This window comes from Pezoporus flaviventris, unplaced genomic scaffold (genome assembly GCF_033815535.1).
Source record: "Pezoporus flaviventris isolate CSIRO_AGI_PZ_B2104156 unplaced genomic scaffold, CSIRO_AGI_Pfla_v1 ptg000090l, whole genome shotgun sequence".
Classification (NCBI taxonomy): Eukaryota; Metazoa; Chordata; class Aves; order Psittaciformes; family Psittacidae; genus Pezoporus; species Pezoporus flaviventris.
In genome coordinates, this window is record NW_026892638.1 from 1,096,515 (window position 1) to 1,120,583 (window position 24,069).

The window sequence follows — 24,069 nt, forward strand, 5'->3', positions numbered from 1 at the left end:
CATAATTTATCCCTGAATCTACTAAATTGGTACAAATATTCGTACTTGAAAAGCTCCGCCCTGATTTGAAAATTCGTGTTCAGAGTCCACAACAAGCGATCAGACGCCTGCTGTTAAACCCTGCGATTCAATCTTCATGCCTAAGATCCGAATATTTGAAGATGGCTTTTATGTTTAAAAATAATTTTAGCCTATGAAATAGGTATCTATCGATCTTTTACAGGTTAAGATAAGAGTTCACGCTCAGAAAAGCAGCCTTCACGGTTTGTTTCATACACTTACACATCCTTACATCATGCATCTAATCAGCTCGTCACACGAGGATATCCCAACGCTCATTTTATATTATGTGTATTGTAAAGTAGAAACACATGTCCCTGTTATCGTCACAGAAACATAAGTGTCTCGGTCAAATCTCTCTGAAGTTCAGTACAAGCTGCTTATTAGCAGTATTTTAATTTAGGCCTCTTGGAAACCAAATTGTGAGGCAGTTGTAATTTAGAACACACCCAAAAGTATAAAAACAGTTTTAAACCGTCTTTTTAATCAATCCCCCGATTGGTGCCCTAAGGAACTGGGATTTACTCCCCCAAGAAAGATTTATTTCTATTTATTCCCTCTGCTGTCCATTATTTATTTATTTGTTTGTTTGTCTTTCATTCTCCGCTATGTTTAACAATGGTTTGACTGCAAAGCTCATATTCTGATTTGCTTCTTTGCGGTCAAATCCAGCCATAACAAATTGCAAGCTTTATAATTCCTTAGCTATTGTACTATTAATCCCCAAGAAAAAAATACCAATGCCCCAAAGAAGGAAGAACCATTAAGAAGGGAAGGGTCCGAAGCCAATTGTTTGGCTGGGCTCCTCTGGTCTTTGGGTTTGGTTTTGCACTTCTTCTTTTTTTTTTTTTAAAATTAAAAATTTTATTTTTGAAATTGTGTAAAAATTTTACATTAAAATGGTACAATAATACTTGCCAGTAATTTTTAACAATATTCCTTGTAAAGAATACGCATAAAGTACAAAATAAAAAACTCCATAAGTCTATTATAATACAAAACACAGGTTAAAATAAGAAATGATAACCTTGACTTTCTTCTGTGTAAACATGTTAATCTTTTCTTTTATAAAAGTATATGAGACAAGTGTACTAAAATGAAAAAGTATTGCTTTGCTGTCCTCCCTCAAGCCTTTTTCTTTTTTTCCTGTACATCACTGTTTTCAAGTTCCTAGACCTGAGAATCTCTGAACTTTTAACGGTTTAGAGACGTTATTTATCACCATTATTTTTGATTTTTAAGGAATAACGAGTAACTTTGCTATAGCGTGACCGCCTGCCCGTGCGGTCAGCCACCGCGGCGGCTCCCTCCCGAGTCCCACCGCGAAATCCCCATGCAAAGCCCGCATTCCCTCCGGACGTCGTCTGCTGGGCGTCCATCCGAACGGCAGAGAAAGGACATAGATACCCCAGATCCTACCTTCGGAAAGACTCCCACACCCTTAACAGTTAGAGATCCGTGCCGCGAAGCCGGGCGCGGCGGGCAGGGCTGCGGCAGGGGGCAGGCCGCCCCCAGCGCTCCCCACCGAGCGGGACAGCCCCGGCGCCGCGGCCGACTGGGAAGCGCAGCTGCTGCCCGCGCCGGGACCAGGACCCTGGGGGGGCCCAGCACCGATGATGCTCTCGATGGAGAAGGGCGAGCGGGCCAGCGCCGCGCCGCTGCCAGGCTTGGCGGCGTGCAGCGAGGCCGCCAGCGCCGGGCCCAGCGGGTGCGCGTAGCCGAAGGGCGTCCGTGCCAGCTCCGCCGCCGGCAACAAGGGCCCCGGCGGTGCGGCCGCGGCGGCGGGGGGCAGCGTCGCGCCGGGAGCGCTGCCGGGTGCGGCAGCGGGCTGGCGGGGCGGCGGGGAGGAGTGGTGGAAGGTGAAGAGGGCGGAGTGGGGGTGGTAGGGCTGAAGCTGGAGGCCGTAGCCACAGCCGTAGGGTCCATAGGCGCAGGGCGGTTGCTGCGGGGGCTGGGGAGGGGGCTGCGGGAGGAAGGCGGCGGGATCCACGGCACGCAGGAGCAGCTCGGGGGCCGGGAGCTGCTGCCGCTTGAAGCGCTTTCGGCGGCGCAGGAAGCTCCCGTTGTCGAACATGTCGGCGGACTCCGGGTCCAGCGTCCAGTAGTTGCCCTTGCCCGGGTTGCCGGGCTCCCGGGGGATCTTGACGAAGCAGTCGTTGAGGGAGAGGTTGTGGCGGATGCTGTTCTGCCAGGCGGGGAACTTCTCCCGGTAGTAGGGGAAGCGCCCGCTGATGAACTCGCAGATCTCGCTCAGAGTCAGCCTCTTCTTGGGGCTCTGCAGGATGGCCATAGTGATGAGGGCGATGTAAGAATAGGGCGGCTTCACCAGGCTGTTCTTGCCGCTGCCGCCGCCTGCCCCGCCGCCGCTGCCGCCCGCCCCGCCGCAGCCCGCTGCTGCTTTCTGCGGGCCGCCCCGCGAGGGGGGCCGAGCGCCGCCGGCACCGTCCCCGCCGCCCGCCCCAACTACACCGCTGCAGCCTCCGCCGCGCACGGGCGACCGCGGCAGCAGGGCGTCGTCGTGGAGGTCACCCACATCCTCGTCTTCTTCCTCCTCCTCCTCGTCCTCCGCGTAGGAGCGGCGGTGGGGCTGCGGCTCCTCGTCGTCCTCCTCGTCGTCCTCCTCACCCACCACATCGATGTCGGTCTCCTCAGCCAGCGCCGTCGCCTCGGACATCTCCGAGCTCAGGGTCATGGCGCGGCGGCAGGGCAGCGCATCGGTGGCGGCCGGCGCAGCGCGGCGGGCGGGCGGGAGCCCTCCCCGCCGCCGCCAGACCCCCGAGCCGCTCCGCGAAGAGCCGCCCTGCCGCCGCCGCCGTGGGCAGGCGGGCCGCTCCGAGCCGCGCCGGCCCCCAGCGCCGCCGCTGCCGCGCCGCGGGAGAGCTCCCGCCGCCCGCTCGGAGGCGGCGGCTGGTTTGGGTTTTGTTTCGGGGTATTTTTTGCGGCTGTTTGGGTATCTGTACCGCTCTCTTTCTTCCTCTCCCCTTTTTGGGGGGTATTTTGGGTTTTGGCGTTTTTTTTTTTTTGGTTGAAGCCGGGGCTTGGAGGGGAAGGGGTGGCTGTGCTGCAGCGCCTGGAAGTCGATTCCCCCTTCTTTCTCCTCACCTCAGCCCCCAGACATTAATGGATGTGGGGCCGGAGGGAGCGTGCCTAGTCCTGGGAGGAGGAGGGAGGGGAGGAGGCTGGCGAGGAGGGAGGGCGCAGGGGGCGGTTTGCCGGGGCTTTGGAAAAGACAGTGAAAAGGCTGGGGCCGAGTCCCAGTTGAGGGCAGCCTTCCTCCCTGCCTTATAGCGAGGGGGCCATCACATGGCTCCCGGCGTCAGAGCGCGGCGGGGAGAGCGGTGGCCTCGGATGGTGCCGTGTCCCCCCACCGCGCGAGGCGCCTCGCAGCCCGCCCCATGCCCCCGCCCTCAGCCCTGCAGGAGGGGCTCGGGGCGGAGAGGGGCCACCGGGGCCGCCCGTAAGGGAGAAGAGGGGAAATAAAGACATTACCCGCCTTCCCCCACCCCGCCCCGGGTGGATATAAGAAAAGTTAGAGCCTCTTCCAAAGTGCTAGAGCATCTTCCCAGGAGCGGTCTGGAGGGTGCAGGGAGCTCTGCGTCTTCCTGGGCTTTCCCCAGCGACCGGGTCCCGCTTCCCGTGGGAAGGAGGGGAGTTAAAAAACAAAAATCAGGCCCGGGAGGGAGGTGGTGAGTTAATAAACTTCAGGCTTCTGCCTGCGGGATGATTTAGAGACATCTCTCTCCCTCCCTTCCTTCTCACCCTCCAGAGTTTAATTCACTTAAGAATTAAATCACATATCTCTCGAAGTCGACCTCGCAAGCTCGCCTCCAAAGCACACCGCTAATCTCACGGTTTATTTGTAAGGTTATTGTTTGTAAAGGGAGAGAAGCAGTTCCCTTCATTATGGAAAACACTAACAAGAATTATCGTTATCTCTTTTACGTGCAAAGGAAGACAGTTCACCCGCCTTTAAACTGTGAATTCTGCTCTAAGTGTAGGAGGAACACCTCAAAGAAAGCGACACAAAGAACTGCTTTCTAATCAAGTCCACCGTTCCCAGTTTCAGGTGGTACATGCAAGGACAGCAGAAGAGCGAGGACTCCCTTTATGCGAGGTGTGGCAGGGAAAGGACAAAACCAAACTTAACAGAAATGCAATCACCGTGGTCTTATAAAGAAAAGCCTTAAAAATCCCCATCCCTTCCAGTTCTGTTAGGATAACCCACGATGACGATCCGATTGGGATGGGAGGAAGAGGAGGAGAGCATTTCGAACTCCGGTAGAAACCGGGGTGAGAAGGGCAGACTGATGCCTAGCGTCCTCACTGCTCAAATCTCGCTGCCCAAACAACTCTCACACACCGTTTTCTTGAAATACGTTTTCGATATATCGTCCTAATTCAAAGGACCCAAGCCACCCTCTTTCAAACCCAGTTCCACGGATTTACAACATAATCCTTTCTACTATTTCCAAATAATCCTATTTACATTTTGTTCACCACTAAATCGTCTGCAGGAGAATACCACCAAATGTTACAAAAAGGGGCGGGGGGGGGGGGGGGGGGGGGGATGATGAGAGGGAAAGGAAGAAAAAAGAAGTCCGAAATTCGTAATGGGACTACTAATTTTTCCTGTAGAAAGATTGATAATATCACTCGAGACTTACATCTCATAGGAAGTAAAATGCCCCTTTGAATTAGTTTCGAGTTCTAGGGCAAGTTACTACACAGAAGGCATAAAGAGAACTTTTCCTCTCCAAGAATTTTCTCATCGGTACAAAGAGTTAGTATTTTTCCTTTTAACTCCTTTTTTATTCGTGTTATTCTTGCTCTTCTTCTGGCCTGAAGGTTTGAAATTATCTCAAAAAACAAACCCTCACGCTCTTTTAACGGAAGAACATTGAAGCTCAAAAATTTATGGGGAAGATCCGCGGTAGCAGCAGAGCAGAAGAGCTGCATCTGCCCGCGACCTACTGCTAAGCCCCACGCAGGACGCATCAGGTCTCACTGATCGTGGGACATCAGCGGCTCTGCGGTAGGACCGGCAGCACGGGAGGGCCCCCGGCTCGGGTCCTCTTGAACGCGGCCGGCGAGGGGGATGGGGACGCCCTGGCAGACCCGGCCAATATAGCAAGCCCTCGACTGTCGCCGCAGAGGGGTCTGAGGGGCTTGCCTTCTTGGGGGCAGCTGAGCTAGCCCCAATGAAGACAACTGAGACCTGGTGCATCTTCCACTCGCTCCCGTCTCAGCCCGGTAGGTGCCTTCTTAAATTGGCAAGAAACAAAAGAAGGCAGGCGAGCAGCAGAGGCACAGCCGTAACGGCTTTCCCCTACGTCGGACCACGCGGTCGCGGGGTTTTGCCCCGGTCCCTGTCCCGCGGCGGCTCCGCTCCTCTCGGCGACGGTACGCTTCTGGCGGTGCTCTGCGCGGACGGTGGATGCCACCTACCGGTAGGGAGCGCCGGGACACGTCGGGTCGGCCGGCTCCGGGAAGCCGTGTGCCAGAGCAGGGTGCCCGGCGTGACTCTCCGCCCCGACCAGCTCCCGGAAACGGCAGGGCAGGATGCCCTGCCCGGGGCTGAGCGAGACCCCGAGACCGTAGGGAAAAGCAGCGTTCTGGGGGGACATGAGAAACTCCCTTCCACGAAAACGGTGTAACTTCTCCGGGCGCCATCGCACCAGGGCTCTGTCGCCCTTCTTGGGCCATACACACCCATCCACGAAACGGCCCCTAGGACCTCGGGGGCACTAGTCCGTGGTTTCTCTGCTTGTGAACGATATAAATATAAACACAGGCCTAAAACCACAGTAGCACAGAAACAAGATGTGAAATACAGGTGTACAGATAGGGTTTATTTATTTTTTTTTTTATCGCTTGGGCTTACTGTCATCCATTATAAATTTTAAATTATGCACTACACACAAAATTCCTGCATACTGATACAGAACACTCCACATTCTATTGGCGCTGTGGATGCATGGGATCAAAGCACTCTGGCAATTGGTACAAGCAGTTCTGCTCTGCACCCAATCCCTAAATTTACTTTTATAATTTTTATTTAAACTTTTTATTTCTACTCTTTAAAGCCAGTGCTAGTGGAGGGATACCTGATTTTCAAAATAGAGCACTGGCCATCACATCTGGTATTCATCATAAGGACAAATCATGTTTGTTTAGGTTACATTTGATTTTATGACTCCACTGACTATTGGAAAACTTTCTAACATCGTCTGAATAAGCCCTGAACTCTTTGTTGTAGACATGCTCTGGCAAATAAGGAGGGAGATCCTGTAATTCATGTCTGAGACATTTGGCATATTTTTCATTTAATTCTGTAGTGAGGCAAGTAATATTGGCAGGTATGCTCTTTGTTTACTTAGAAATCATTGGGGACAGGCTATACTGTGATTGAAGATAAGAGAAGATTGATTTTTCCATCTGAAACTAGGCGGGTGGTGGGCTCCTGCCAGGCTTGAACAGAAATAACAGCTAGTTGCTGCAGGAGGAAGAAAGCCCTTGCCCTGTTCAGCCTCCCCACCCCTGGCCCACTGCACTTGCCTCCTGCTGAACACTAACCTGGGCCAAAGGCAACCTATGAAGCCAAAGGCAAAACAGATAATAAATCGCACCTTCACAGCCGCCAAGATATTGGCCAAGGTGGTGCATTGACAGCTACACATCTAACTAATCAGGGTTAAAAATATTTCTGTATTTTCTGTGGCTTAAATTATAAAGTTCTCTTGAATTCTGTGCGTAGGAATAAATTGGTTTGAGTCTGATGTCTGCATAAATTTGAGGTACCATCTTCACACACAGCCAGTGAGGAATATTGTGACTTCTGACTTTCACCTGTTCTCTAGAGAGATTTTAATTTTTAACAAAGACTAACATTAAAGCCTTCCTTGGTGAGCCTTTACCAGTCCAATTAACATGAATTCCCAAGTATTTGGCAAAGCCTATTTGAACCATGTTCAGTGAAGGCAGGACATTCTCTGTGTAGCACTTATCGGACTATTCGCTAGTCGGCCTCTGCGGGGCGTCATAAACAGAGAGAGGCAACCCACCACTCATGAAAAGCTTGGAAGGTGGCTTGAAGCCCAGGTATTTTGGGTTGCTGAGTTTAAGACTTACAGGCATGGTGACAAAAGGACACCGTCTGCTGAGGAGTGTTCTCTTCCCTGACACTCCATACAACTCACCAGCACATGGTACAACACTACATTATATGAGGTGAAAACAGCACTGCAATTAAGATCAATCTTCCCATGCTCCCATTCAATGTTTAGATATGTTTAGTATTTCTTAAAAAGTTCTGAATTATTCAGTGAGTCCTATGTTTAGACTTTCTAAGATTATTTCTTTTCCATTTATATTTCTCACCACTTTTGCTTTCGTACCCCATGATGATACCGCTTTCCTCCCCTAAATTACTAACATATATGCGTATTTTTCCAAATAACTTAGCACTTTTCCCCTTATGTCCTGGTGCTGAACACAGCATTCTTTTGAACAAATGTTTTTGTTTTTTTTTTTAATGAGATTTTAAATATCATATTTCCTCCATTGTCTGAAAATACACTGTGTTGTTTGTAGTCACTGGCAATCTGGACAAATAATACTTCACTTTTGCCTAATCACTTATGTATGACCTGTGATTTCTTTCCTGAAAATGACACTAACAACACCTTTTCTCAATGTACTCTGCTATTGCTTATACACTGGCCATGTCTTTTGGAAGACCTTTTCCACTGGCATTTAGACAGCAAATGCTGTCATTCTCCTGCCTTTAAACTTCCACATAATTCAGGAGACAATTTTTGTGAGTAACCAATTTAATGGTCTCTTTCCACCCTTATGCTGCTTCCGTGCAGCTAACAAACTTTGTTTTAGCAATGTATATTCTTTGATCATTTTTAGATCTTAACTTTCAACCTTTTTCAGAACTGAAAAGATGCTTACTGATGATGATGCTTCATTTCAGTGCTATGGGCTTTGGATCTGTTTCATTTCCTTAGAGAAGTTCTTCAGCTACACAGAATCCAGGTTTAGGTTTATGTTTCCCATTATGCAATTACAGAAAAAGGGAAAAAGAAAACAAGCCAATACTACTTTAGCATTCTAAAATACTTTTTCTCTGATGCAAAGTTTGTTTTTTGAAAATCTGTTGTTTGATCCAAGAAACGTAACCAAATCTTACAGAGTCCTTTAAGCTGCAGTTCTTGAACTGCTTCAGTTGATTCCTGATACAACTCAGTGATGTGTTTTTTCAACATAATTTGTCTTCATAATCTCACAAGGGAATATGAGATCATACCTACAGCCCAATTAATTCTAGGATGAAAACTGGGTCAGCACTTTCTACAGCTTCTACCTTGGAATGATCTTTCTGCAACTCTTTCACATCAGTATTTCAGCCTACAAAAATATTTTGCATGTTAGTAATCATTTGGCCTAGTAATCCAGAAAACTTCCTTAGATATTGTTGGCAGACTGATAAATCTGAAGTGGAAATATTTATTGCTTTTACTTTCAATAGCCCACAGTTACTCAGGTTTGGTTTAGGTTTTTTATTTATTCTTTTTTTTTCTTTTTATCTTGGCACTGTTCTCTTCTGCTGCAGGTACATTGCCAGTTTCATCTTGCAATAAATTTATAAACTTCACTTTAAGTTCAGAACAAACTCTGTCCTCCCCAAATCCCTCCTTCTCCCAATATATTTTGTTCCTTTCCCTCCAAATTAGGTACTGGGTTTGCTAGTTCAGATACAGTAATATGGGCTTCCTTCCCCCTTCTTTTTTAAGCAAACCAACTTACTACTCCAATTTTACAGATAGGGTGGACCAAACTTCTGCAGGTCCCCAGGTCATCCTTTATAGCTGTTTGATTTAATTTTCAGCCATGATGTTGTTCTGTTGGGAGGTACAGGCTGCTTTTCAGCAGCACCTCTTTAATCACCACCAGCTGGAATAACTTTTGGTTGATCATTCATTCTCACTAATTACAAAAGTCTCAGTTGTAACAGCAATCAAAATTTTCTGCACAAATTAACACTCAGCTACAACGTAGTGAAAAGATATCATGAGAGCAAACACACACATGAAAAGCACTGCCTTGGCAAAACCGTGGCTCTGGAAATTACTATCATTGGAGCTTTACCATTAATCAGTAGAGAAGGATAAATTAATTATTAACATAGTCTTACAGAAACAAGAACAAAGGTAGTAGTTCATTGAGGATATTCCAGAGAATAATTGGTTTAGAAGGCATTAAAATACAGGATGAGATGATGACAAGGTTGGTGGTATTATACTGCTGCCAGGAGGCCAGTTGAGTTTGGTTGCAGTGGTGATGGGGGCAGGACCACAGAACAACATGACTTCCCCTTGTGCTGCATCACTTGATGAACACTGATAGAAATGTCAGGCTTCTTTCCCCCTAAATCTGCTCCTGCACCCTGCTATGCAGCACAGGTCAGAAGCCAAAGATTGCTAAGCTCTCTGCATACTAAGAATGGGAACCCACACGTACGAGCTCCCGATAACTAGATTAGTCCCACCAGGCTCCTTTCGAGAGAAAAAACTGAAGTACATTAGTAAACCTGGGGAGCACTGAAATTGTACACTGTGAATTACCTCTACCCTGAGGAATATGGTTTACAAATACTCAAATGCAGCAGCAACTGCTCAAGTTAGGCCTTGAAGGCTTACATTTGATTCTCAAAAGTTAGATAACACAGGGACAGTACAGGCATGTTAGTTAAGACCTTGGTGATGAAAAACACTGCTGCAGAAAGAAGGCTCTGCGAGAACCAGCGTTCAGCGGCCAGCAGAAAACCTGCTAATGCAATGGAGGATACAGAGCCAAAGCAAAGAACACCTGAGATGAAGGCAAATAAAACGAGATCAGAATTGCCCCGTGGGCAGCGGTGACAGACAGCCTGCCTTAAAGAAATTAGCCTCAGCGGGCTGGCTTCGAGCAGGGCAGCCGGGAAGAGTATTGCCCCCAAACCCACACGTGGAACCCCTGGGCCAGAGATAGCGGGTAAGTTTGTGTTATGAAGACAATAAAGAAAGCACAACCCGTACACGCTTTCAAGGAGTGAAAAACCAAACAAGCCAACACTGAGGCCATCCGCCATCGCGGAGTGAGGCCCCCGACCGCAGCAGGAAGGGCCGCACAGCCAAGCCGACCGCCGGCCCCCAGGCGCAGCTAGACCCCACAGCACCAATAACGCCCGACCGCGGGAGGCGCCCTCGACCGACCCGGACAACTGCGCATGCGGAGTACGCCTCGCTGTACCTTCCTTCCGGCCGCCATCTCGCTTCAGGCAGCTCCGCGTGTAACGCCCGATCCCGCACTTGGCCCCCGGTTCTCGTCTTTTATCTCTCTCCGGCTCCGCCGCTTCCGCTCTGGGAAGGTATAAAGAGGCGGCGGGGGGTGACTGAGAGCTGTAGGTCGGCTGATGGGTGGTAGTGGTAAGGGGAGGTGGTTACGGGCTGGGCTCGAGGGGTGCTGAGCTTCCACTCAGGTAGGAGCACCTTTCCTACTGCTGTGATGTGGTAGGGTGCCCTAACTTGTGGCCTGTGGGGCTGGGCAGGCACGTTTGTGGTGAGGGGCAGCTGCAGAGTCCTTTGCGCCCCCTTGCCCTCACACCGGCGCCTAGCGGCCCGCCAGTCACGGGTGCTCTTGTTGCTTCCACAGATGAAAGAAACAATCATGAACCAGGAGAAACTCGCCAAGCTGCAGGCTCAAGTGCGCATCGGTGGCAAGGTAGGCGCCGAGTTCTCGCCCAGTCCTCGGGGCCGTGTGTCTGCGCTCGCATGCCAGGCCTAGCATGAGGGATCCAGAAAACCGTGGTGGGAGCAGCACGAGTGTGTTTTCCTTGGCTGGGAGCTGTGCTGCTGCTGCAGGGATTTCCGGAGTCAGTTCTGTAGAAGTTGCGTGGAGTAACTGAATCTCCAGCCTTTTCAGTTTTACTGTAATATATTGTAATATATTTCAGCTTTGCTGTAACATACTGCAATATATTGTAAAATATTTCAGCTTTGCTGTAATATATTGCAGTATATTGCCCTTTTGCTTGTATAGGTGTGTGTGTGGTTTGAAATGTGTGGGTTTTACAGTAAAAAAGTTTGGGCATAGTTTTTATAACATATTGTAGAGGTTATGTGCCAGACTCTTTGTCGGAAGCCTTTAATGTGCCCATGGCTAATTCTTGCTTTTAGAACGAAGTTAGAAATTCTGTGCTTTCCATACTCTTGCAGTTGTAGACTAACATGTTCAGAAAACCTCTCCATTTTGTTATGACATTTGAATACATGTAGCTGTGTGACTACTTACAATATGAAAATAAAGTATTCTTAATATAGCTGTATGGTATAAACATTTTAATTACAGTCTCAGTTTTAAGGCAGGAATTTATGGGGGTTTTTATACCTGAGGAAGTGTACTCACAGTATCTTAAAATACAAGCTGTTCAACAGAAGTCTTGCTGATGGGAATTCCAGGAACTGTCTTGATTTTATTTTTTTTCCTTTAGCTGGAGAGTTAGGCAGGAGTAAACCGAGGCTAATGTAGTAATTAACTGGCCTGGTGTTTTTGCATATTCTTTGTATGGGCTACTGGTTAAGTAGGGAATTTCTGTGTTCTATTGATGATTGTGTGTGTGTTACCAGTGTGTGTTTATTGACTGTAGAGGTTTGTAATCTTTATTGTGTAAGAGCATGCTTTCAGATTACAGTTCTTGTAGCTCCCTTGTCAATATAAGTCTTCTAGAGGCATTAGCGAAGTGTAGACTATACTGGTGGTGCTGTCATTCAGTTTAGCATTGGTGTGTGAAATACTTTGAATGCCTGAAGTTTTTTTTTCCAATTTGTTTTATAACTGGAAATTATTAAGGGGATTCTTCATGACATTGTCACCATATAAGTTGAGATGGCTGTAGAGGAGTTTTCAGACAGGGAAGGAGTCACTTCTTGTGTGAAAAGGTTGCACATTGCCTTTTACTGGAAGATTTTAATGGTGTTGCAAGTCTGCAGATTTTACAAATAATCTAAAGATGATATTTAGGTGGAGGGCTGTTGCAGTACTTTGTTGTGGGAAGTTTGAGGTTTCTGTGTAGAACATACCTACAGGTAATGCCATGGGTTTTTTTCCAAGTCTTTTTAGAGGAGTGGCAGATGAGTCTACTATTCTGTTGGTGTGACCTACATGGTCTTTGACTATTACAGGAATTACAACTACAACTGAAGAAAGATGATAAAAAAATAATAAACTTCAGAAATTACGTACACCCATGCCTATTTTTCATTGTTATTGCTGTGATAACAGGCAAGGGTAAACTTGCAATTTTTCTTGCAAGGTGCTGCAGAAACCCCAAGAGAATTGCAGAATAAACATTCTCTGGTGCATTGCTTCCTAAAACTTCACTCTTGTGACAGACATGCAAAGCTTGCCTTCTAGCAAGAGAGAGACTGCTGCAGTGCAGTTGGAGGGGTATGGTTGCGTGCACTATAACACAAAAGTAGAACTTTGTATGGTAAACTGATTTGTAGATGGCTGCAGAGTAGTTATACAGTCCTGAGGATTAGAGTTTGTGAAGAACTATTTAAGTAGTAATTTGGAGCTTGCCCCTTTTTTTTTTTTCTTTTGGCAAAGGGTACTGCCCGCAGAAAGAAGAAGGTTGTCCACAGAACAGCTGCAGCAGATGACAAAAAACTTCAATTTTCATTGAAGAAACTGGGAGTCAACAATATTTCTGGAATTGAGGAGGTAATTGCTTCTAATGAAAAAATACTATTTTCAGGAATAGAAAAATTTATCAGTACAAGTATTCCAGGTAAATAATGACCTAAACTTTTCTGTAAATTATCAGTAGATATTTGTGGACTCAGTTGCCTGTTAAATTGAAAATATCTTGCTAAACTGCTTCGAATCTATTTTTGTGTGTGTGTGTGTGTGTATTGTGTTTTGTTTTTTTTTCTTGCAGGTCAACATGTTTACTAACCAAGGAACAGTCATTCACTTCAATAATCCTAAAGTTCAGGCATCTCTGGCTGCTAACACTTTCACTATCACGGGTCATGCTGAGACAAAGCAGCTAACAGAAATGCTTCCTAGCATCTTAAACCAGCTTGGAGCTGACAGTTTGACCAGCCTGAGGAGATTGGCAGAAGCCCTACCCAAGCAGTGTAAGTTGAAACTTGAATGCATTTCATGCTGGCAGCTGACATGAGGCTTATTTGTATAGCAGCAGTGAAATTCAGTGCACCCTTGCTGTCTGTAAGCATATTATAAAATACTTACACAGAAATGGAACTCTTGCATCTTATTTATAGCTCAAATCTGATGAGTATAACCAAGTACAGCAGGGGCACCTGTTGGTGTATCTTGCAGCTGGTGTCAGACTGGAAAGCTGTAGCCAGACTTTATTTCATGGTGGCTTACTTCTTGATCTGCCATATTGTGGTTCATTAAAGTTCTGCCTTGTTCATTAAAGGTAAGTAGATGAGTTCTGGAAGAGTTAGGGTTTAAGAAAAAGGAATTTGAGTGTGTCAGTTTTGTCACTTTGAATGGAAACATAAGTAATGAGAAAGGGACTTGAGAAAAGACATCTTGCAACTGCTTTGCTGCTTCACAGGTGTGGTGGAGGTATTTCTTGCACGGGCTTCTGATCACTAGGAGGGAATTGCACAGTATTTGTAAGGAAATGCATAATAATTTCTGTGTGTAGAGCAGTGGAGAGGACAGGACTGGCATTAAACTAGATACACCAACTTCCTAGTTCATTCTTAAATTAGTAAAAACACATGTACTTTTTCTTCTTAAAACTGGGAAAAGTAAAGGAGAGATTTAAGTATATAGTGTTTAGAAAAGATGCTGCTGCTACAGAGTGATTATTAGGAGTGAAACACAGGCTTGTTGGCACTGGAAACACTCATTGGGTTCTGTATGTACTGTCTTCTTTCTGAAATATCTTAAGCCCATTCCTTTTAAGGTATTGAACATCCTAAACAGAAAATAGAAGCGTATCGCAGTGTCCAGTTTCTGGTAGTTCTGAACTTGCTTGCTACATTTTTTCTTCCTGTACTTTGCTGCCAGCTTGTATTTCCATTCCTAAAGTTTAAGACTTTCCTTCTGTCAACTTCCACTGAAAAAAATCTGCTGGAAGTGGTCTTCCTGAGGTGGGCTAAACTGCTGCTTTCCACATGGAGCTTAGGTCCTTCCTTCCTAATGTTACCTCTGTGGCTTTCTTGTGGCAGTAGGGTTTGAAATGTATAAAAAAACCAACCTAAAATGATCTGCAAAGATCTCTGTTCTCATAACAAGGTGGGTTATATTTGGGGTAAACTAAATCTTGCAATTTAGTATTAGGGAAGCTTGTTTAAGTGCTTGCTTTGTATGATCTAGTAAATGGCTATTCCTTGCCAGTTTGGGTGGTTACCAAAGTAGTCTCCCAAAACTTTCCATTCAGCATTGTCTGCTGGATTTGAAAGGCACTGAAAAGTGAAGTGTCTGTGGTGATTGCATTTGCAGGTGTTAAAGTAATCTTAGTCTGATATTGGATGAGAGACAATGCAGATGGTGTAGAAGGGAACAACAGGGTCGCTTCTAAAATGTGGTATTTGACACTGAGATGCACTTAAGCTGTAACAGGTTTCTGCTGTTAAAAAAACAAAAGGAGAGTTAGTGGCAACATTGTCCCATGCCCTTTCACACCAAAGTTTATTCATTCTTCTGATTTTTGGTTCTCTAGAAATCAGGATACAGGTCTAGTATAAACCCATATGTTGCCTCATGCTTTTCTTGAAAACCGAGAAGGATTAATTAAGATAAAACTGAGGTGATGGAGAGTACAAGACAGCTTACCCTTGGTAGCAGAGCTGAGAATAGCAATGGAAGTAGTGGTGTAGGCATTTGGGGACCTGAGATATCTATTCTTAGTATTATACTGCTGCAGTTTAACAGATGCTCATTGGTCTGCTACAGTAGGCATGGTTAAGTCTCAGTAGCTCTGGCAAACAAAATGGGAGTAGTTAAGAAACAGCTGAGTTGGCAGAGATGTGGTCCAGAACACATGGTTACCTCAACCACATAAGTGTAAAATTGTGCATCCAGTTCCATGTTCCTCTGAGCTTGCCTGGGAGCACTAATATCTTTAATTAATGTGTGTCTGCCTGCCCCTTCACAATTACACCTGAGTTTTCCTCAAAGTCCTAAAATACAGGATCCTTTATTTTCTTAAAGCTTGATTGTGTAAAACGTGTGAACCTGGAGTAATCAATAAACCAAGCTGCTTCTAATAGAAATTGGTAGAATCACTTGTAGCTGAAAATTATTACCATGCAAGGCACTCAGGATACCTAGATAGAAGACTACTAGTAAGCTGGTTTAGCCTGCATCTTATCATTACCCTCCTGGGCTGTTTAAGCATTATCAGTAACAAAGGAAATGTGAACCTCCTAGATTAGTTCAACATTTTTATTCAGTCCAGGAACTGAATAAAGTATTGCAGTTCAGCTCAGAATCTTTGATCATGCTTTCAGAAATACAGAGTTAATCAAGATGCCTATGGTGAGCTTGACTGATGCTTATTAATTGCATGCTCTTGCAGCTGTGGATGGAAAAGCACCACTTGCTACAGGTGAAGAAGATGATGATGAAGTTCCAGGTAAGAACAAGCATGCAGTGGAGGAGGAGAAGGTGAATTTTCCTGAGAGATATGTAGTGCTTGGGGCAAGCATGTTAAGAGTGTTGACCAGTCAGTTGCTGTCACTGAGTTTCTGTGGGCAGATTATTTCATTGTTTCCAGGCAACATGAGAGATTTGTTGGTTTGAGCTAGCATTTTTGTCCTCTATAGAAGTAATAGCTGTGGCTAAGATGATTATTTAGTATTCAGTAAGAAGGGTAGGAGGAAATTACCTTCTCAATATCACTTTGCTCAGTTGTGATTATAACGAAGTTAAATGATTCTAGAATTGTGCTTTATAGTGAACCATGCAAAACTTGGTTGAGAAAGAAGAAAGAATCATAAAGCTCTTAAAAGTTGCTTGTTCTGATTTTTTGTAAGCTGAAGCTTCTTTATGTTGTGAGCACTTGATATGAAGTAGAACTTCACATGGGGGAAGTAAAACAAATCCAGAATATTTGGCAAAGTGAAAATGTGTCAGATTTTAATTTCAGTGTTCTTCTTTTCCCTAGATCTTGTTGAAAACTTCGATGAAGCTTCAAAGAACGAGGCAAACTGAACTAAGTGTCACTCTCTAAATAAAGTTAAAACCTGAAAAGGCAATATGGAGCTGCTATTTTATATTGTAACTGCTTTGATTTTATTTTTATTTCCTGATGATATATCAACATCTGTGATATCTGAAAACTCCTTGAACCTGCAGCTCTTTAGTTACTGCTTGTACACAATATTATTTTTGTGGCCTGATTGAACAAACTTATGCTTTGAAATAAGTTGGATTGCTAATGAATCTCTGCCTAGACACAGTTTTTGAGTAACTTGTATACAAGCTAAACATCATCTTTACTGAATTTTGACATACAATAAAAATATAAAGAAATTTTCTGGTGTGGCTTTTGTGTCAGAAAAGTAGGAAAAAATTTTCCATAATTAGTCAGAAAAGGCCTTGCTTTTCTGCAGAATATCCTCCTTTTGCTGTTAAACCGTCTTCTAAACTTCTCCTGTGCATAGTGGAGCATTTTGGACTGAATGTATTTGGAATAATGAACCTGTTTGCAGGTCAGTTACATATGCTGTAAGTCACTTTAATCTACTGAACTTCACAAATAGGTCTGTATTCTAGAGACAAGTGTCGGTGGTTTAATATAACAAAATGTGCAAGTTGAGGGAGACCTTTGGCCTTAAACAGTGGCACCTTGGAGGAAGCAATGTTAAATCTTCAGTAAGTTTAATAGGTACTTGCAGGTTGTAACTATTTAATGAATTAAATAATGCTTTCCTGGTACTTTATTTACCTGAAAATGTCAGTTACATGGAGGAAGTATAGGAAGAGGAAAGCCTTAATAGAATTTATAATGGCTCTTAATCAAGCCTGTATCTAGCATCTGTGAATCTATTAACTAATAATTATGTTTGGATGTTTCAGGAATATGTTCTTTCTGTTGCTTTCGTGTGTTCCAGAGGAAAAGAGAATTTGGTTTCTGGGCATGAGAAAGACCTTTTTAAGTTCCAGTCTGACCTTGGCATAGTTGGAGCTTCCAGGGGTGAGGGCTAAACTTTGGTGTTAATGATAAATTGGATTGTTTCCGTAACATAAGCTGTATCTAGGGCAGAAGAGTATTCACCAAGGTTGTCTCTAAATACTTCTGGAAGTGGAAGTTCATCCTTGTGAGGTGAAACATTCAGGTTAAAACTTTGCTGTAGCCATAACAAAGTTCTCCTGTGCCTGGAAAAAGGTGGGGCTCTTTGACTTGCCAAGCATGTTTGTCATGGTGTAGTTACTGTTGGGAAACAGTGGAGGAACTTGTTTGACCTGTGCATTTCCTGTACTTTGATGTAAGACACTGATCTGATGTGAGCGTGTCATGGCTGGAGCCAAGTGCAAGAACTTAGAGTAACAATATAAGTTTGCAAGTACTTTATCAGTAAATTACACTTTTAGCGTTTAATTAGTTGAAATAAAGTGCTTTCATTGACTTGTGGCCATAAGAGGAAAACTGCAAATGTGAGTTTTGAAATTAAGATGGTGACTTGAAGCTAATTGCTCTGTAAAAGGTAAAAAAAAAAATGAATTTTAGAGAGTTGTTTACCAACTTCTGTGACATGTTGAGTCAATAAATGGTGTGCTGGGTTTCTTTTGAGAATCAGTAAATGCATTGCCCATTCTGTGACTCAAATATGTAAGTCCTCAAAGATAGTTCCTTTAAGCCACTGTAGATCTTGCTTATGAAGTGTTTCATACCAGTTTCTGTCTCATGAAGTGACTTGGGATCTTGCTTGGAGATGTAGGCAGTGTTAGCTTTTTCACCACTTGCAGACATACTTGGTGCTTAAATAATATCCATGGTAAAACTGTGTCTTTGAAATGCAAAATAATGCTAATACAGTGGTAAGCAGTCACGTGACAGGTAAGTATGCTCCCAGTCAGGAAATACTGGCATATCTCTGTCTCCCCAGACTGTGATTTGAGGATCAAGATATTATCAAAATGTGTTCTTGATTATAGCAGATTCTAAGTGGAAGTTCATACTAGTCTTCATGTCTGACACTTAAATGCTCAGTCCTGGACTCAATGCTGTGATTATTTTCTCTTAAAGAGTTTGATTATGGTCTTCCTAGTCTATCATTAACTGCTAGAAACTCAAAACAGCTGTGTTGATGTTTCTCATTAGATTAAACTTCTATGTAACCATATGATAATTACACCATTATGGATTCATATCTGAAGTCTTGCTCAAGGAAAATACCTGTGTGTCTCCATTTGAAATATCTTGCACAACAGAGAAAAGAAAACAGATGCCTGCACTGAAACAAATGCTTGCTTGAGCTTTTTATTTCTGAAAAGCTAAGGGAATGTTCTGAACCTGTCACATTGAGCAGCTTGACTCCAATGGAGTAGGGGTTTGAGATCTTTATTCACCATTTTTGCAACATATCTTTAGAAATATCTGGCTTGTTAATATGCTTCAAGGGCTTTGCTGTGATTTAAAGTAAGTGTATGCTTATAAAAAAAAACATCAAAATCTGTTTGGAAAATGGTGGAGCTACCATTAATAATACAGTCTGGTGCATTGTCATGGGTTAGGCCCAGCCGGTAACATGGCACTACTACAGCCACTCACTCACTGCTCTCTTTCTTCCCCCTGGTAGGATGGGGAGGAGAATTGAAAGAATGTGAGCCCCATGGGTTGAGATAAGAACAGTCCAACAACTAAAGTATCATACAGCACCACTACTACTAATGCTAAGGGAAATAACAAAGGGAGAAAGTATAGAACTAAGGGGGGAGGAACCCTCCCAGTAAACACAAGTGATGCACAGTACAATGGCTCACCACCTGCTGACTGATGACCAGCCCAGCCCTAGGAGGGATCTGTGCCTTCTGGGTGACTGCACCCCAGTTTATACACTGAGCATGATGTGCTGTGGTATGGAATACCCCTTTGGTTAATTTGGGTCAGGTCTCCTGTCTCTGCTTCCTCCCAGCTTCCTGTGCCCCACCTCACTGGCAGAGCATGCGGGACTGGAAAGTCTCAGGTAAGATCAGGGTAAGCATTGCTTAGCAACAAATAAAACATCAGTGTGTTATCAGCACTGTTCTCAGACTGAAACAAAACACAGCACTGCACCAGCTACTAAGGAGAAAAATAACTTCCAGCTGAACCCCAGACATGCATATGAAAATAAAAAGCTCCACACTATGGTTTTAAAATAACACTGTTGTTAAAGCTCTAGAAGCCATCTTGAGTTATTACATGTTTTTTTTTTAGTCTCTTGAGTTTGAGGTTTTGTCTTTAATGTTCTCAGTGAGAACTCCACAGTAGTAATGCATATTTAATATATGTGACTAAGGAAGGTCACTTGTTGGTTTAAAACGTTCACAGATCAGTACCTCAAATACCAAATTGGTACTCGTGTATCTTACATGGATTTGCTGCAGGTGTGTGGGAAGCTCATGTAGTTTCCACTTCTGTGAAATTTTGTGCTAATAATGTATTTTGCAGGTGGAATATCATATAGACACTTCACCTTCCCTGAAGTCTCCCTGCTGAAAACTTAGATGTCACATTATGGTACAGGTAGAGGTCATATGAAATGAAGGTAATAGCTTGTATTTGTTGTCAGAGGTCATGGAAGAGCTAAAATTAAGATGTGATCAGAACACCAGCTGGGAAGAAACTGAGTGTTTGTCAATGTTACGGGTGGTGGGAACGAGTTGGGGAAGTTTCCCAGGGAGGTGGGTGGGGTGACTGAGAAGCCAGAGTGTGGAATCTGCATGATTATCCCGTTTGTGAGAGTGGATTTGAACAAGCTATGAAACAAGAGAGTTAACACTCAGCACAGATAGCAAAGCCTGCAGGGAGATCTGTGTAGATGATGACTAGATTACAACCTTAAGTGACTGGCAAGATAATGTTATATGTGAAGAGAGGGTTTTTAAAGCTAAAATCCTGAGTTAAAATATTAACAAGTACTCAACTAAGTCTTGCGCTAATACCTGCAATGTGGCTCCTGATTTTTCTAAGTTGAAATAATCTAAGCAGATTTATAGTTTCAGTTGCATTCAGCAATTTGTGAGCATTGCTGAAAATGTTTGTCACTGGATGTGGTGGTCGAAAAATCCTGAGCTGTAACAGGTACTGGGCTCTGTGAGGAAGTCCTCCTTACAGAAAGGGAGCTGACTGTGCAACTGAGCCAAGCTTACTTAGCTAAAGTAAATAGTCTATAGCATGAGGGAGTATGAGGATTAGCTTGACTGAATTGAATTCAATAACTTTAAAGATAGATTAAAAAGTGGATACATATAGAAGCTTTGAGAATCAGGAGAATAACTACTTTGGTCTATTCTAATCAACTTTAAGCTGAGGTTTCTTGGTAGTGTAAATTCTTTGCAGTCTCAACATGAAAGTCCATGCTCTGTTAATATTCTGCTTTGTGCATGGATTATTATTAGAGAATAATGTTCCTGAATAGAAGGAAGACAGCTTGGCTAATACTGTTGCTGGACTGTCTTGCTGTAATATGTTGGGTTTTTGTTTTTTGAGAAATAGATTTAACAGATGTAACTTGCATGTTGCCTTTACATTGCAGTGAAGGTATCCTGGCAGTGAAAAAGCTGTTCTGATACTGTTTGTGTGGTGTGTGGATTAACAATACTTCTTACACATGAGCTACAGCCCAACCTTTTGCATTACGAATGAATTTGAGCAAATCAGAGCAATTGTTGGATGAGTCTTGTAATGGTATAAAGCATTAATGATTTTTTTTTTATAGCATGTGTTTGTTATGTCTTAGGTAGGCAGAAGGCAGTGTTCAGGCCTGACAGTGTTCAAATCAAGATTGGACAATGCCTTGGGCACCATGGTCTAGTGTGAGGCACACTTGCCTGCACTAGGAGGTTGGAATTAGATGCTCTTAAGGTCCTTTGTAACCCATAACATTCTGTGATTTGATGGTAAGGCAGAATTCTCAGCATCTTGCTGCTATTCAGATACTGGGGTGGTTGAAGGTCAGTTTGATATGTAACACAATGCTTTTGCTTTTGATATCAAGTAACCAGCAGTTGCAACACTTCTGACACAGCCAGGGATTTGATGTGCTATGCAGGATATTGGCAGATAATGGTTGAAGTATTTGCTGCACTTGAAATCCCTATTCTATATTTATAAAGTCTGTGTAGTGCTTTGTTTTGTTTTTTTTGTTTGTTTGAGTACTACCCTCCCTGTTTTCAGGAGACACCTGAAGTTGGGTTAAAAAGGTCTTTTTCTGGTTAGACCTGTAGAGCTTATGGAGTTGCACCTGAGATAATGCCTGGTGGGTTTATGCTGGAATCATGAAGATTTAAGTCATGTATATCTGAGCAGTCTCCTGCTTCACAACCAACACGTAACTTGTAGCAAGTGTTTGTACCTGCTTCTTATCAGTAGGTTTAAAATGATGCTATAAGGTTAAACAAGATTTGAAGATGCTGAAAGTATCTACTGAAACAGGAGAAATTCTGGGTTAAGCTGCAGCTCCAGGTACTGTGGCTAGTCCTGCTATGCTTTCCTCTTACATCCAGCAACTGCATCGGACAATTGTAGAGATAACTGAGTATGGCTTGATGGTCAGATCTTCTGTCGGCTGTAGTATTCTGTGAGCTGCTGCTCTGCAATGAGTTCCTAATAACTATGTGTAATAAGGCTCCTGCCATCTTTAAGTACCCAACTGAGATCCAGAAGGGCTTCCTTGCACTCTTAACTTATGACAAAGATAATGTAAAGATGGCTGTGTGGGCCAAAATCTGTGCTAGATCTGTGATGTCAGTGTTTGACAGACATCTGTGGCATCTAGCAGTCACAGTAGAATGGTTTTGGTAATGCATGTGATGACTTTTTTCTTGTCTCTTCAGTATTACTGCATCTGCAATACTAAAACCAGGAGCAGTGGTAGCCTCATTAGAGCCACTTATGGTGAGTGACATGGCATGATACATAGCAGATGAGTGAGTGGGAACTGTGTTTACAATATGTATGAACAGCTATGTATAAGGACTGCTGCATTTGTGCTGCTTTCTAACATTGCTTTGCTTCACCTGTGCAGGTTAGTCAACTCATGTCTTGTTGTGTTATGGTTGGGAGAGTCATCTGCCCCCACCAGGTATGACGCATACGCACATGGTAAGAAGCAGCTACTGTCTCAAGGGTCCTGATCCTGCAAGGGTAACATGATCATGTATGTCTGTGGGATTCATACCTAAAGTAAAATCAGCTGAAGTGAAAAAAATGGAACAGTAGTGGCAGCAGAGTGTCAGGCTTTTTGGTTTGATGTGCCTGTTACAAGTTTTTGTCCCTGGGAGAGTTGGTCTGCAAAGCAGCAGGGAGGAGTTAATGTAAAAAATCATGTATTTCTCTTCTGGGTGCTTTGCACCACTTAGTGTTAGGAATCAGAAGATGGTGCAGTTCTTCCTGGTTTTGGGAAGTTCCTAAACAGTGTGAAACCAGCATGGCTAGCTGGGGTTTGCCTTTAGCATATGCTGGGGTAGCATTTGGATAAACAACCCCTGTGTACATCAGCAGCATTTCATGCTCCAGTAATTCCTACCTGGGGGTGATAATCTTTAAGATTTTTTTTTTTTTGCATGTGTTTTACTGTTTGTAGAAGCTGGAGTAGCCTACAGTTCTGGGGATTCTCTGAGTCATCTTCCACCAGCACATAAAATTCAGGCTTGCTTAGATGTGACCTTGTGCACATATTACACTGGTGTCTAGGCTGACCTCTGTCAGGAGCTGTAGGCTGGCTGGATTGTCATTCTGCTTTAGTGTCAGCCCTCTTACATTTGTATAATAGACTCTCCACTCATGTTATTTGTCCCTCATATTTTACCATTGCCCTATTTTAATTATGTGTACTTTAAAAATTAAGTGCTATCGTTTGTTTCAAAATGTGGAATTGCTTTTATGTTTGCTTTTTCAATTATGTCCTATCTTAGCAGCTCTCTAGTTTCACCAGGAAATACAGTATATGTTACAGACAAACTATGTCAGCAGGCTGTGTGTTGAATTTCAAGGGGGGCTTGAGCTTTCAAGGGGACCAGTATAATTTGTGTGAGGCTGTGGATCTCCTTGAAACCTTCACATTTTATGTGAGCAGAAAACCATAATGATTCCAAACAAAAGCCCTTTTTTGAGGCAATGGCAACGCTATTATGCCTGTGATCTTACCCTATATTCATGACAGACATTATGCCACAGATGCAGAGTAGCTAGGCGGGCTGGTTTTTGTGATGCAAAAATAATACAATCTAGGCGTAACCTAATGGCTACAAATGCAGGGTACAGGGATTGATAGGGTTTAGCCAGAGCTTGCCTGTATTTATTTTTGTCCTGTGCTAGAAGCCTGGCTAAATGCTGGCACATCAAATTTGCCTGCAGATTGCACATCATCTTCTGTCCTCTAGTTGACAATAATACAGAGAGTTTGAGTCAAGCTATTGATTGAATTGATAGGTCCTCCTGAAATACTTGCCAGTGGTATATAGTGATATATACTATAATTTGTGTGAAAATGATACCGTCTGTATTTTCTATTTATGAAATACAAATGCTGATGTGCTAGAAAGGCTTGGGCCTGTGAAAAGCATGTCATGTGGTTGGTTTTGCCATGATTTGATTTCAGTGTTAAAAACCAGAGCATATGCAGTTTATTGCTGTAATGAATCAGAACAATACTCCCCACAATGCAGGTCAAGATTATTCAGAGATTACTTAGGTTTCTTTTTGCAGGAAAAGGGCGAGTTGTACAGTGCAGTCCCCCACCTGTAATCCACCTTGTTGCTGTGCCC

The 24,069-nt window shown here is 43.9% G+C and overlaps 2 protein-coding genes across 3 annotated transcripts; one reads left to right on the top strand and one right to left on the bottom strand.

The window, feature by feature from the left end:
- Window positions 1-522: 522 nt before the first annotated feature.
- Window positions 523-2,854, bottom strand: FOXD1 (forkhead box D1). The gene has a single exon (XM_061475788.1). The coding sequence runs from the start codon at window positions 2,750-2,752 to the stop codon at window positions 1,502-1,504; it is 1,251 nt and encodes a 416-aa protein (XP_061331772.1). The 5' UTR covers window positions 2,753-2,854; the 3' UTR covers window positions 523-1,501.
- Window positions 2,855-10,354: 7,500 nt separating this feature from the next.
- BTF3 (basic transcription factor 3) lies at window positions 10,355-16,626 on the top strand. Of its 2 annotated transcripts, XM_061475718.1 has the most exons (6): window positions 10,355-10,474; window positions 10,759-10,827; window positions 12,715-12,828; window positions 13,046-13,247; window positions 15,671-15,727; window positions 16,259-16,626. In XM_061475718.1, exons 2-6 carry the CDS (start codon window positions 10,759-10,761, stop codon window positions 16,303-16,305), a joined length of 489 nt encoding a protein of 162 aa, XP_061331702.1. In that variant the 5' UTR covers window positions 10,355-10,474; the 3' UTR covers window positions 16,306-16,626. The 2 variants fall into 2 exon arrangements, with proteins under 2 accessions (XP_061331702.1, XP_061331703.1); XM_061475719.1 differs by lacking the exon at window positions 10,355-10,474 and having other exon boundaries at window positions 10,803-10,928.
- Window positions 16,627-24,069: the final 7,443 nt, after the last annotated feature.